Source organism: Trachinotus anak, unplaced genomic scaffold (genome assembly GCF_046630095.1).
Source record: "Trachinotus anak isolate AG129_WGS33_773 ecotype Australia unplaced genomic scaffold, CSIRO_AGI_Tana_v1 ptg000013l, whole genome shotgun sequence".
In the NCBI taxonomy this organism is placed as follows: domain Eukaryota; kingdom Metazoa; phylum Chordata; class Actinopteri; order Carangiformes; family Carangidae; genus Trachinotus; species Trachinotus anak.
In genome coordinates, this window is record NW_027273864.1 from 29,872,161 (window position 1) to 29,886,689 (window position 14,529).

The 14,529-nt window shown below is 40.6% G+C and overlaps 1 protein-coding gene across 1 annotated transcript in view; it reads left to right on the top strand.

The window, feature by feature from the left end:
• Positions 1-14,529, top strand: part of stab1 (stabilin 1) — a 72,471-nt gene that overhangs the window by 36,909 nt on the left and 21,033 nt on the right. Inside the window, exons 39-56 of the mRNA XM_071493337.1 lie at positions 904-999; positions 1,079-1,124; positions 1,766-1,845; positions 1,936-2,061; positions 2,472-2,545; positions 3,927-3,998; positions 4,906-5,025; positions 5,121-5,168; positions 5,863-5,943; positions 6,228-6,374; positions 6,671-6,805; positions 6,898-6,957; positions 8,437-8,613; positions 9,126-9,215; positions 10,457-10,603; positions 11,964-12,020; positions 12,116-12,287; positions 13,077-13,226. Coding sequence (XP_071349438.1) covers positions 904-999; positions 1,079-1,124; positions 1,766-1,845; positions 1,936-2,061; positions 2,472-2,545; positions 3,927-3,998; positions 4,906-5,025; positions 5,121-5,168; positions 5,863-5,943; positions 6,228-6,374; positions 6,671-6,805; positions 6,898-6,957; positions 8,437-8,613; positions 9,126-9,215; positions 10,457-10,603; positions 11,964-12,020; positions 12,116-12,287; positions 13,077-13,226 — 1,878 coding nt within the window. The remainder of the gene's footprint in view (positions 1-903; positions 1,000-1,078; positions 1,125-1,765; positions 1,846-1,935; positions 2,062-2,471; positions 2,546-3,926; positions 3,999-4,905; positions 5,026-5,120; positions 5,169-5,862; positions 5,944-6,227; positions 6,375-6,670; positions 6,806-6,897; positions 6,958-8,436; positions 8,614-9,125; positions 9,216-10,456; positions 10,604-11,963; positions 12,021-12,115; positions 12,288-13,076; positions 13,227-14,529) is intronic.

Below are 14,529 nucleotides of genomic sequence, written 5' to 3' on the forward strand. Positions count from 1 at the left end.
GACTGAACAAAGTACAAGAGCAGGCTTCTTGAAGAGTTATCTAAGCCTCATGTAAGCTGTAGTTGTTGAATGCTAACAAAGTAAGTGTTGTTTTAATCTTGGTGAAGACAGGGAGTTGTTCAGATTGTACTGTCCTGTCCACTAGAAGTCACATGGACAGAAAACCTTGGAAACATGTTTCTGTTTCCCAGAAAAACTGATAGTGGATAAAAAGCTGCTTGTATGAGCTCATAAAAACTGTAGGAAGAGGAAATGAGTCAGGGTTTCATTTTCAATTAAGCAAAACTTTAAAAGAAGGAAAACTATAGAGAATAGAGAAGCAAATAAAGCTCAGCTGCCTGACAGGAAAATGTGCAAATACCAGTCAAGGTAACATGTCTCTTCTCTGCCTTAAATCTCATTGAAAACTGAGCTCATCAGACATAGACTTAAAAAAACCTATGATGTCAACAAACCTAATAAATCCAAATGTTTAAGAAAGCTAAGATACTAACTAACAAGCTGACGAACCTGCAACAAAAAACAGCACAAACCCACATTGTTAATACCATTTAGAGGATAAAAATCTGACGAGGCTAACAAACAAGCAAGATTAACAAACTAAAGAGGCCGAAAAGCTTATGACGCTGACAATGCTAGTAAAACTGTGATGCTAACACAAGGCTAACACAAATATGAATGAAGGTACAGTGCTAACAAACCCTCAATGCTAACAACCTTTGAGGCTAACAAACCTACAGCTTTAACACAACAAACCAGTTAAATCAATGGTAATAAAACTCTGATGCTAACCGACTGTTTAACCACCCTCTCTCTCTCCCTCTCTTTCTCTTGCTCTCTCTCTCTCTCTCTTTCCCTCTCTCTCTCTCTCGCTCTCTCTCTGTGTGTGCATGTGTGTTGCAGAGTGTGTGTGTGACCACGGGAAGTGTGAGGACGGTCTGGCAGGAAGCGGCAGGTGTGTGTGTTATAAAGGCTGGAAAGGAGTGTCCTGTTCTGCAGGTAAGACACACACACACACACACACACACAATTGAAACCCTGCTATTATCTGAAATCTTTGTGTGTATGTGCATCTCAGAGATCAAGGATGACGCCTGTGGAGGTGTGTGTGATGAGAACGCCAAGTAAGTCCTCCTGTTGTTGTTGTTGTTGTTGTTGTTGTTGTTGTTGTTGTTGTTGTTGTGCCTATAGATGAGTTGTGTGGGATCTGGATCAATCACCGATCAGTTTTGAGGAGCTATGAATTTACCTAGAATGAAAGACCTACCTGCTGTCTGAAAAAGTTTCCTATTCACCAAAACATGTTCCTGGTTTGTTGTGTAAATAATCTCAATATCTAGTGAGAAATGTTAAACCGTTTATTAGGGAACTTTGTATTGTCACACAAAAACAATTCAATCAAAAAAAAGCATTGTGCATTATGAACAAAATTTAAACAAACTCTTAACAAAAAGAATGACCTGAGTGCAGTGTTGCCAAACACACTCACTGTACAAAGGTACGATGTAATCCAGTGTTTCAATGGAGCTCTATGAAGGAGAGTTATACTATAGAAGAGCCAGACTTGTTCTGTAAAATAAAAATACAATCTTTGTTGTCATTGTACAAGATGAAGTTTTCAGCCTCTGTGCTCTATGCTCTTAAAAACAATAAATAAAGTGAAAATAGATAGTAGAAAATAAAATATTAAATCACAGAAATCATTGGTGGCAGCTTCAGTAGAAAATGTGAGACATAAATATTGACGGTTTGTTCTCTGCTGTAGCTGCATAACAGGGCCAAACGGAGCAGCTGCTGCCTGTGTGTGTGTGGCTGGATATGAAGGCAACGGTACCCACTGCAAAGGTACACACACACACACACACACACACACACACACACACACACACATCCTGCACATATATAAAATCTGATTGTTTTCTCTCTGTCTGTCAGAGCTGGATTTGTGCAGCTGGTCTAACGGGGGATGTTCAGAGTTTGCTGTCTGTACGAAAGTCTCAGCAGGAGTGAGGACCTGTACCTGCACAGAGGGCTACACTGGAGACGGAGTCGTCTGCCTGGGTTTGTTGCCCTGACCCCTGACCCCTAACCCCTGACCCCTAACCCCTGTCCTCACACCCCTAAGCTGAAACTCCTGACATCTTACTAAAATATGTCAAAGTTTGTAAATTCAGGACCTTAAATGTTTCTAAATATTAATAAATAATAAAGTAAAACTTGTACATGTTTGAAAATCCTCTTGTTCCCTTTCTTCCTCAGAGTCACATGAAAAGATGGTTATCAGTTTTTATCAGTTTCATATTTGTGGGTCCAGGACAGAGATAGGTCGAGGTTGTGTTTAGCCTAGCTTAGCACAAAGACAGGAAGCAGGGGGAAAATGCTAGCGTAGCTTTATCAAAAGAAACAAATACAGCGTCCAACAACTGGTGTACGTCTTAGAAATGAATGTCCGACCTGTTGTGTGTTCACAGAGATGGACGGCTGTTTGGTCAACAATGGAGGCTGCCACAAGTCAGCAGACTGCATCAGAGCAGGTCCCAACATTGTAAGATAACACTGGGTTTCTGGTGGTGCATAATGTTGGACACAGAACATCCTGAGATTTCTGTAAAGTAAACTTCTGTATTATTTTTATAGCTCAGGCCACTATTCCTGTTAGTAATGAAGCTTATTTTATCAAGTGAAACTAAGCTGATTTAATATGATTGAATCTTTTTCTTTTAGTTCTGTCCAGAAAAATGTATGTTATTTTACTCCAGTAGAAACGGAGATGACCTCCAGAGTGCATACATCTTAAAATGCTGGCTTGGTGTTTCAGTGTGTGACAGGGAAAACAGAGCTTTTCAGAGCTACTTTTCTCTGTAATCGCTCATTTTAATGTCTGTGTAGCCTGACGCAGCTGTTGTCATTAACCTGTAAGTTAGATTTATGATTTTGTCAGATGACGTCACAATTATAAAAAGGATTTTTATCACCACAGTGCAGCAGCTTGGATGCTGGTTAATACGTGGTGTTTATGAGCCATGATTAAATCACTATTTCACACTCATTCCACAGAAACTGAAAAATATGTAAATTAGAAGAACTATACTGTTAATGTGGCTGCATTAAAACACAGCACAGGTGTGTTTCCACTGAATGGAGGGTTAACCCGTTTGTGCCCAGATTTTTTTCAGAGTTGTAAGGCATATCATTTTATCAGTTGAGTCCCTCTGAATCATGTTATGTATTTATTTTTTCCATTTTGTACTTATGAAAAATAGCATTTTTATGACTGGCAACAATTGTTGCCACTCACAGAAATAAGCCCATGAACAAAAAAATATTTATCCTAGGTACAATTTTTTTACTCTAGAGACTTGAATGATTAAATAATTATAAATATGTTTGGGGGGAAAATCATAAGAAATTTATGAAAATGACCTCTTTCCAGGAAGATTTGCATCCGCCATTTCTTCAGCCGGAAGGAGCAGGAAGCAGATGATGTCATGCGATAGGAAGCACTTGGAAACCATTTTTTAGAAATCAAAACCTTTTTCTAAGTTGTCTACTAGCATATAAGTGGAAAAAGTTGCATTAGTACCTTTGAGATTTTTTATTGTGAGTTGAAAATGACAGTGATAGACTTTGACAACAATTGTTGCCAGCGGGGCAAAACTCCTGTCATCGCTCCTGTCTCTCTGCTGCAGGTGCTTGGTTCCTGAAGGGAAGTTGGTCAGAAAACAGGACTCATGTTGTAAAAAAAGGGGGACAAAAATAAATGCTTTTCCCCCCAGAAACAACCGTTTAGCTCCAACACATTGCTGCAAACCAGGAGTAAAAGAGGAAATCATCATTTGACTTGTTGACAGGCTGAACACGGGGAGGGGGGGGCCGATGGATGACATGATTGACTGTTTTCTCTCTCTGCTTTGCTGTGTTTGCAGACGTCATGCAGGTGTAAGCTGGGCTTCCAAGGATCAGGGAGGTTTTGTTACCCTGTCAACCCCTGCAGAACAGTATGTCCCTGTCATCTGTTTATTCTGTCCTGTCACAAGACAATGGCACTTTGAGAAAAACTGACACCAGAGCAACTGGAATTCAACATTTATGTCTTGTATCAAATCTAGTTGATATTGTACCACCATAGTGAATATTTGATTTACTGTTTTATATATAAAACTAGCAAATTAATGAACGTTGAAAATTTTCTTTTCACCATTCGCCAGAATACTGCCTTTACAGGTTGAAATTGTAATAATTATTTTGGGTTGGCTCCCTGGTGGCTTGCTACTAAAATACTGCAATAATAATGAATAGTTTTAGCTTCATTCAAAGTGTGGTAAACAGAAAAACCAAATCAATTTTTGCTGTGACCACCCTCTGCCTTTAAAACAGCACCAGTTCCTCTCAGTAGACTTGTGCTTTTACACCAGTTTTTAATTATATTTAAATTTTTAGGTTTATGTTTAGTCTGGAGAACAAAACAGTGGAAACTTGCTACAAGATGTTTCCTAAACTGCACAGATATAAATGTCTATCATCTAATTTACACACAGACACAAGTTTCAGCGTCTCCTGAAATAAAAGTTCAACATCATCTGCCTGTGATAACAAGCTTGTGTTAAAATAACTGGAGACGTTTTCTGCAGAGACACTCTTCTGTCTTCTGCTGCGTTTCAAAGGGTTAGTGAGGAGCTGACGTGATTGGCTATTCCTGAAGCTCACTTCAACTCCCTCTGCTGTTCTGAACTTTTTTTTTTTTTTTATAAACTAAAGATTTTCAAAACTTACTCCTTTTACTGTTTTTTGAAGATGACACAAACATTGTCATTGATTTTATCAAAATTGAAAATTGTCCCAGGGCTGTTGATGCTCGTCCTCTATCAGCGGTTAAAGCTTTGTTTTGTGTCTGTGTGTGTGCAGGACAATGGCGGCTGCAGTAAGTATGCTCGCTGTGAGTATATGGGTCAGGGTCAGAGGAACTGCTCCTGCAACAGAGGCCACATTGGCGATGGCTTTGATTGTCGGGGATCCACCAACCTGGTGAGTCACATGACCTCTGACCTCCCACTTACCTCTGACCTCACACTGCCAGGCCTCCCTCCCACACAGGAAGTTGTGTTGTCTGTCTCTTACAGGAGCTGTTCCGACAGTCAGAGAACTCCTTCTTCCACGGACTACTAGCAGTGAGTCACTGTCAGTTAATGAGGCTTCACCTCCAGTTTAACTTGATGCTTCTTATTAAAAATATAGATGTTTTTTTAAATTGAAGTGTGACCCCACACATGACTGCGAGATAGAACAGCTGGACAGTCTGAGCTCCTGCTGCTCTGTGGGTAGGACGTCATTGAATTTATAGGTGACACACAAACACGTGATTAAAGTTAAGCAATGATGAAACAGAAACTGAAGTCCAGCTGAAATTAAATGTTTTTTCTAAGACATCAGTATATGTCTCTGAGCCATAATAGTTCCCGAGCCAGCCCAGGAAGTAGTCACTATTTCACCAAGATGAAGATCAGAACATTTTTCCTGAAGACGAACAGATTAATTCCAACTGTGCTACTTTCGGGTGTCCAGGCCATTAGGTGTTAAAATGACATGAACAAAAAATAACTAGTAGCGGGAATCATTACTAGTGTTATAGAGCTAGGCTAAACAAGAGGAATATAACTCCCATGTTTGTGGTTATTTGCACTCACTTCCTCAGTTGCAGTGGAAACACATAAAAAAATGCGCAAAAGCGACTTTAAATTCCAAGTTTAGATTTTGTCTTTAGTTTCTCTTGTTCTAGTTCCTGAAACTTTTTGGAGCTTGTTTTTTGATACATGCACCTGATCCATCATCACTTAATTTCACTTTGTTTTCTTTGTTTCTCAGCGATCAGAAATTCGTAATATTTATGGCGATGGACCTTTCACTGTCTTTGTCCCTGTTTCGGAAACTAACAACCAGTCGTCTGTGAGTACAGGATCTGCTCTTTGTTTATTATCTAATGCAACAGTAATATTACAAGTCTTATTCTGAGTCTTGTTTATGTCTAAGATTCAGTGTTTTACCTAGAAATACTATACAACCATTTACAAACACAATCACAATAATAACCATAACAGTCAATCTTGTATGTGAGATATAAGTCTGGAATATAGTCACTACATTATATTTATTATTCACTGTATTATATGTACATTGTTGACTGGTGTGTGTGTGTGTGTGTGTATGTGTGTGTGTGTGTGTGTGTGTAGGTCATGGATTGGAGGGACCTCGGTCGTCTCAATGACCTGGTCCGCTACCACATCGTTTCCTGCGAGACTTTGACCTTGAGTGACCTTAAAACCACCGAGCGTGCTGTGTCATTGTCAGGACACATGCTGCACTTCAGCCTGAAGCAGGTAAACACACGGACACACACCTATGCGCGCACACACACACACACACACACACACACACACACACACACACACACACTTGCCATGATGTTGCCTTTTCAAAGATTAACTGAACAAACAGGTGTCGGACTGAATGAATTGTGCATCAACTCAACGGAGCAAAAGTAAATATACAGCTCAAGTAAAAGTGGTTAATGACCCGAGGATCAACAAATTCAACAAAAAGATCTCTGAGCTCAGTATTTCCCCTGAGTGAACACGATTCACAGTGCGGGGGCTCTGTCTCTCTCCCCCTGCAGGGCTCAGTCTGGATCAACAACATATCGAGGATCGTGAAGAGTGATTACACCACGAGCAATGGAGTCATTCACCACATCGACACGATGCTGACGCCCTACAGCCTGCAGGGCAGAAAACACATTGAGACCCAGATGGTGCATTTTTCGAGTTCCGTTGAAATTGATAAATGATTGACGATCGATCAGATTTAACAGGTGGTGTGACCTCTCGTTCTTTCTCTGTTTAGATGAACATCTCCTCAGCAGCTATGTTTTATGGCTACAGTCGCTTCTACAAACTCGTGGAGGTAAAAAAAAAAATCACTATTCTCCTCCTGCAGCTTCTTCCACCACCTCTTCTCCTTCTACTGCCACACTTCCTCCTCCTTTATTTACCTCTCCACCACATGAACACACATCCTCCTTCACCTCCTCCTATCACTCCACCTATCACTCTCATTAGTATTTTGTCCTGATGCCAACTCCTCCTTCTATTACACTGTTCGCCTCTTTTTGCCTGGGCCGCTACAGTGGGGGCAGCCCTATAACCTTAAGTGTCCCTGACTGACTGAGTGATGATATTTCCACCTTTGGTCAGCTGAGTCTCTCATCACTGAGTTAGAGTTTCTGGTGCAAACAGGTTCTTTTTCAGGGTGTTTAATGTGTCTGCAGTGTTGAAAACTTAGCACATTGTCTCTAGATTTTTTTCAAACAAAAATCTAAGAGCTGTACAACGACAGTAAAATGTCCTCGAGAACCTCACACAGGTCCAGTTGCTCTTAGAGTTCTATAACCTGACTTATATAAAGTTATATTTAAACTTATATTGTTAGTTATATAAACTGCAGCTACATTTTCTTCAGGTGTGAGACAGAGCCTGAAAAACAGGCGTCTCTTACCAGAAATGTGAGCTGTCAATTAGGGCTGCAACTGATGATTATCTTGATTGTTGATTGGTCTGGTGATTATTTTCTTGATTAGTCTTATATTTTCTTGGTCTATAAAGTAAACAAAAGAAAGTAAAAGGTTCCCAGAGCCCAAGGTGGTTTTGTGGTTTTGTTTTGTCAGACTAATAGTCCAAAAATATTCACAATTATATGAAAACGGATCAGCAGCAAATGGAACTAGCTGTTTTTGGCAGTTTTACTTGAAGAATTATTCAAATGATTAATTGATTATGAAAATGCAGATTAATTTTCTGTCGATCTCTTGAATTAGAAAGCTTTATTGTCTTTGTAAATTCTGCATATGATTAAAGTAGCAGTGCTGCTCCTCATTGGTGCATAAGAAAAAAGACAGACAAGCAACATCAAAATATACACAATACAGGTTTTTTTCTAATAATATAAATAATATAAAGAATGTAAACAAACATTAGAATATGAAGTTGAGTGCATCATGTTGCACGATAATAAATGACATTGTTAACATTGTATTGGCGTCTCTATAGTTGAGGCTGATGGGAATGTCATTCGTTTTGCAGGTATTAGCCATAAACAAAAGTGTTGGACAGATTAAAATTTTGATCTCTAGATGACAATAGATGAAAAGTCAGAGAATCACCAAAGACATTTAAAATTCATCCTTAGGTGAAGTTAAATGACAGATTTCATGGTGGTGCATCCAATATTTGTTGAAACATTTCAGTCTGGTCCAAAGCAGTGGACTGATGAATGAATGATCTGGAAAGTGCTGCTGATAGTTTGGCCGTAAATGAGCTGGTTACTACAGATTATTCTGGTAGTGAAAGTATTTGTAGTGATCCATACTGTTGATATTTTGTGCAGGATGCAGGGTTACTCCCTGTGCTCCAGATGTCCATCCACCAGCCATTCACCATATTCTGGCCCACAGACGAGGCCCTCAACTCCCTGCCAGCCGAACGACAGCACTGGCTCTCCAGCCCCGACCACCAAGAACAACTGGCTGCTATCGTGAAGGCTCATATCATACGCAGCTCGAGGGTAGGAGGAGGAGGAGAGAGACTTTGATACTCAAATATATAAAAGCATTTGTGTAATGCAGCAACTAATAATTATTTCCATTATTTATTACACATTTGTCATTTTTATTCACGATTCTTGTGTCTATAAAATGCCTGAGTTAGTCGGGTGACCAAGCTTTTGCATTTGCCACAATTACTGCACAAGTTCATGACCTATAAAGAGTAAAGAGTTGTATTTGCTTCTTTTTAATTCAGAAAATATAAAATGTAATTTGCCCAGCACACAACTGTAGTTGAAATATGCATACACAGAATTTAAAAATGAAAGGCTTGTGTGTGTGTTTGGACTCTGTGCTGGGCCACTCTGCATCATTTAACTCCCAGACTGAAGGTGTAGAAGGTCTGATCAACACGATGTCCTCTGTGTGTGTGTGTGTGTGTGTGTGTGTGTGTGTGTGTGTGTGTGTGTGTGTGTGTGTGTGTGTGTGTGTGTGTGTGTGTGTGTGTGTGTGTGTGTGTGTGTGGATATAGGTGATGGGTGTCAGTCAGCCGGGTAAATTCTCGTCGTTCCGCACCATGCATGGATCCACCATCAAGTACAGCTGTGACAAGACCCTGGTGGTAAGACGGTACTCACTGATACCAACCAATCAGGAAGCCATGGTCTCTTCTGCACCTGGCATCTGACTGTTGCTATAGTAACTGGTGATGTTTCATGTTACCATGGTAATGTTGGAGGGTACACAGTTTCATATTTACAGCAACATCATCCTGGATTCAAACCCTGATGTTTGTTTCATGAAAATGACCCATCGTTGTCTTTTAGTTCTGATCCGAGCTGAAAACTGAACTTCTGTTGAGTGACTGACTGATGCTGCTTCATCAGAGCTACATGACCTAGAACATGGCCATCGCCACACAAAAAATTAATTGATCATGAGCATAATTAACTGAGGCTAAAACTGGACCCGGTGACAAACAAGAAGAAACAGAGACACAACAAGACATTTTGATCTGTAAAATCATGTGGGAATAATTACTGTGTTTGCTACATTTCCCTGCCTTACACACACATTCTCACACCATGGCAGCATGTTCACCAAATGATGCTCAGTTTGTTGTTTTAAGATGAAACTTTTCTCATTTTAAAACAAGATATTGTTATTATGACATGTTTTCTTGTTATTATCAGATACCAAATTACCCTGTGTTTCTATTCTTTAGTGATGAACTAAAATAATCTTGTTACGAACTTATCATAATGAAACGAGAAACGTTTAGATAGAAGATAGAGATATTTTCTGTGATATTGACATTTACATTTGGCCGATGCTTTTATCTAAAGCACTAAATCACCGAAGCCTCAGTGCAGTAGGAGACTTTGGTGTAAGTGCAAGGAGATCAAATAAAGACGTGCACCAAAAGAGCATAGTGAGTGCTAGTTAGGCCTGTTATGGTGTTAGAGGTGCGTTATAAAATAAAGTTATTAGGTTGTCATCGTCAAGATTTTTTGGTCAAAGCAGAATCATGTGGTAAAGAGAAGTGTAGTCTGTAGTGAAGAGAAATATGGAAATAATGTCAAAACGTGAGTTTCTGATAATAAAAAATGAGGAAATAATTTTTTTGACATGATAGTGGCAGTGAACTGCTGTACATGATCAGATGGTGGATCCACTATCGCACAATCCTGTGGTTGGTCTGTGTTTTCAAATCACAAACCAGCTGCATCAGAATAGTCTCCGTCTCATTCTTCTAACAATTGTTGATTTTGTTTGTTTGTTTGTGTGTGTGTGTGTGTGTGTGTGTGTGTGTGTGTGTGTGTGTGTGTGTGTGTGTGTGTGTGTGTGTGTGTGTGTGTCCAGGGGGCTGTATTGATCAATGATAACGCAGCCCGGGTAGTGGAGCGCTACCTAAACTTCAAAGAGGGCATGGCCTATGGCATCGACCAGCTACTGGAGCCACCGGGCCTGGGAGCCCACTGTGACAGCATCGAGAACAGAACTACTTATGTTAGTTGTGCTACTTCTCTTAATACTACAACTGCTTGAATATTAATATGTGTACTTGTTACAGTATTTTTACTTCTTTTACCAGAATAGTCTGTTGAGATCAGGATGGTTTTGTCTTAAGACACAGTCAAATATAATATGATAATGTGAGCTGACAAAAACTACAAATCACAAAAACAACTCATAGATTATCCAAAATACAAGTAATACTCAACAGTATTAATTCCAAAGGCCCGTTCACACCAGGATTTAAAACTCATTTCAATGGAATCGCTACAATCAGTGGCTCACAGGTGAAGTAAATCCATGTCAGTCTCCCATTGAGTTTACCTGTGGTGAACTTCATCGTGCCTATTTATAGCTTTTCCCAATAGCGAGCTATTTTGATCGTGTTGCCCTCTGAGGGAACAACGAGCCAGAGAGTCAAAAATAGAGGAAGCTATCAGAGCTTGTTTGCTTTTATTTAACCTCTTCTCAGAAGAGGAAAGGGTTTCAGTGAACCGCAGGAATCGATGGTGCACTCACACTGCTGGAGGTCCCTTACAAATGTCCTCAGAAATGTTAAATGACAATTAATGACTAATGGAATCATTAATCATAAAACATCAGAATCAACAGAGGCCCCATTTTCAACAACACCTCCTGTGTTCCAGTGGCACTTTGTGTTAGCTAATGCTAATGATCATGTTAAAAGGCTAATTGATCGTTAGAAGAACTCTTGAGCAATAAGCACAGCTGCAAACTGTTGTACTGATTAAAGAAGTCATTGTTTTGAACAGTTTCTGGGGCATCAGCCTTTGTTGGTTTGATTTTAGTCTTAAAATGGCAAAAAAAGAACATTCTTTTCTGAAACTAATCACAGTGTTGTTGTTTGAAGAAATCAAAACTATTTCATATATGAAACTGACACACAGAAGATCTGTGCCTCTCCCTTCACAGAACATTGCAAACTTTTGCAAATTACAAAATTTTCTGTGTGATCCCAAACTTCCCAACAGTCCTGAGAACCAAATGCAAAGGAGGAATAAATGGGCCAGTTCAGAAAAAATATAAGCTTGGAGAGCTGTTGTGACTGGTGCTAGCATGTTAGCCATTAGCTCAGCAACTACAGTAGTTCACCAACTAACCCTGCGAGTGGTCCCTACGTCACCAAGCTCATAGAACAACATCAGACCCAAAATACTTCATTAAGATGACTGCATGAATTTCACTCTGCAACTTTCTGGTGTGAACGGGCTTTAATGTAGCTACGACCTGAGCTGCTGTTGTTACTACGTCAGTGTTTATTACTCCACTTTGTAAATATCCCTTCCACGTGTGTGTGAGCTGGACTGAAGCTTTCTCTCTTGAAATGTCTCAGGGCCGCTGTGGGAGCTGCCTCTATACTCCATCCTGTCCCTTCAGACACCAAGACACAGTAAGATCTGCCTGTCTGCCAACAAATTTGAACATTAGCAGCTTGTACAACACATAAACCATGTGTGGGTAAATGTCATGCCTGCCTTCTTCCAGGGAAAGAAGGAGAGTTGTTTGAACTTCCGTAGCAGGTATTCATCAATTGGCTACCGACGCTGGTACCCTGACCTGGACGATCATTTCAGCCGAACAGGCTGTAAGAGAGTTTGTCAGTTTCCTTCCTGGGTCCAAAAGTGCTGCAAAAACCACTATGGCCGAGACTGTCAAGGTAAGGAAGCAAGGAGAGAAGGGAGTACACAGGGATGGTACTGTTGTCAGACTGTCCCTTAGAGATTACAGTATTCATTCTTGGAGCCTTAGCATTTGTGGAGCTAAAAGGGTAAAGATTGTCCTCTGCAGGACCAGGCTCAGGACATTTCTTCGCTAATTTTCATCCCTTTGCTGTTGTAAGGTCTTTCAGAGAACAGTCGCTGTAGACAGACCTGTCTCTGGTGCTGTCAAACCAGAAACGCCGAGGCTACTCTGCACATAGGGACGAAAGAATGAGCTTCAGCAATCGAAGCATCTGACACGGAGGCCCAGACACTTTTACAGGAGCCTTGACCGGGGATGAGATGTGACAGATCCGTTTTACCAGTTTGCAAAGAGCAATGTCATCATGTGCACTAAGGCTCCTTAGTCTAGTTAGATGTTGGTGTGGTCCTTTCTTTTCACTATCACTAAGAACATGTTCTCTGTCCATGATTTGTGGGTGCAGAGCAAGTTTGTTTACTTTGTCATTCCCCACAATGCAACTCTGACTTTCCAGCTGTTGTCAATCAAAGCTCGACACAGACCTGCAGACTTTCTGATGTTCCCCGGAAACCTTTTTACTTCCTTTAATAATACAAAACTGTTATGTATTTAAATCATTTCAAAAACACACATTGACATTATATTTTATTATCAAAGGATGACTAAATGTGATTTCAGATGAGCTGTAATTTGTTATCAGTCTTCGTGATGAGCCCTCGTCCAGACTGTGTTTCTGACTCCGCTCCTTCGCTGTGTGTTTCAGTTTGTCCAGGTGGCGTGGAGGCTCCTTGTAACAACAACGGAAAGTGTGATGATGGTCTGCGAGGTTCAGGAAGATGTAATTGTCAAACGGGCTTCAGAGGAATTGCCTGTGAGCTGTGTATCACTGGCTACTACGGCCCCAACTGCACAGGTACAGCAGAGACAAACAGCCAGGTTTGGTTTCATCCCAGAACTCAAGGTGTGACGTCACCAACTCAAAACTCCAGCTGTTCTGCTTCTCTAAGATTTTTATGCTTAAACTCTTGTAGCTCCCACATCTTCCACTTCTCCAACACTAACATCAAACTGTAAACAAATGCGACAGTGGGCGTGCCTGGTGCTCCGTGCTGGTGTGAACGTAGCCGGCTTCTGAGAAAGCTGCGAGAGCATTGTCTGTCATGGATGCTGATTTGGTGCCGTGCTGGCTGTGTGTGCAGCCCTAAAGGCAAATACATGCAAAATAACTCTACAACCAGACAAACACATACCAGATTCACCAGCTTAATTTCCTGTAGGCTTTACTTCTCCAGTTTGTGTGAGAACAGGGTGATTTTCCCACCGCGATAATCAACCTCTCCTCCATCTTGATGTAGAATCCAGGCTGGATCTGCACCCACCGTGCTCTCTCAGCATATTTGTAATGTGAACGTTAATTGGCCAGCGCTTGAAAAGTTGAACTTTTCTCAACTTCTACTGCAAGCAAAGCAACAGGACCACAATGCAGTTTGGCAGTGGGTCAACCTTGAAGCCTCCAACTCACATGTTAGTGCTGTGTTATGTTGAGTGATGAGAGAACTGCTCAACTGCTCCATGGACTCCAGTGTTAAATGACCTGTCCCTGTCAGCAAATACACAGATATCTCAGTCATTTCTCACACTATCTACACAAATAGCACAAGTATGTCTTCAGCAAAGCCTCCTGAAGCTCACAGTGAAAAAACAATACAAACAATAGTTTTTGAGTTAAGGCGTCTTTTTCGTACCTCGGGGCTGTGCTCTGTCTGTTATCACTACTTTTGCCCAACATTTTCAAGATCCACATACATAAACACAGAGATCTTTAAACCTTTAAAGTAATAGTTCAGGTTATCAATGTGAGGTACTCATCTATAGTCAGTGTGTTAGCTGCTGTAGATTCAGACCGATGCTCTGTTAGAGAAGCAGCTCGGAGTACTGCTATAGATAAGTAACTCGCACAACCCAGCATCAGATAACCTGAACTGTAACTTCAAGCAGTGTTTGACAGTTTGTACCTTTTTTTTCCCATTTTAACAAATGCTACTTTCCTTTAGCAATGTCCATCATTCAGCTTCCAGTTTTGCTTTTACATTTCAGTCTTTTCAGCAATTTTCAGCATTGTTCAGCAAATGATCTAAACTTCCAGCATTCACACTGCATGTTCTTCAGGCCTTCCAATGTTTTTGGTATTTTCATATTGCTGCTGTATCCACTGT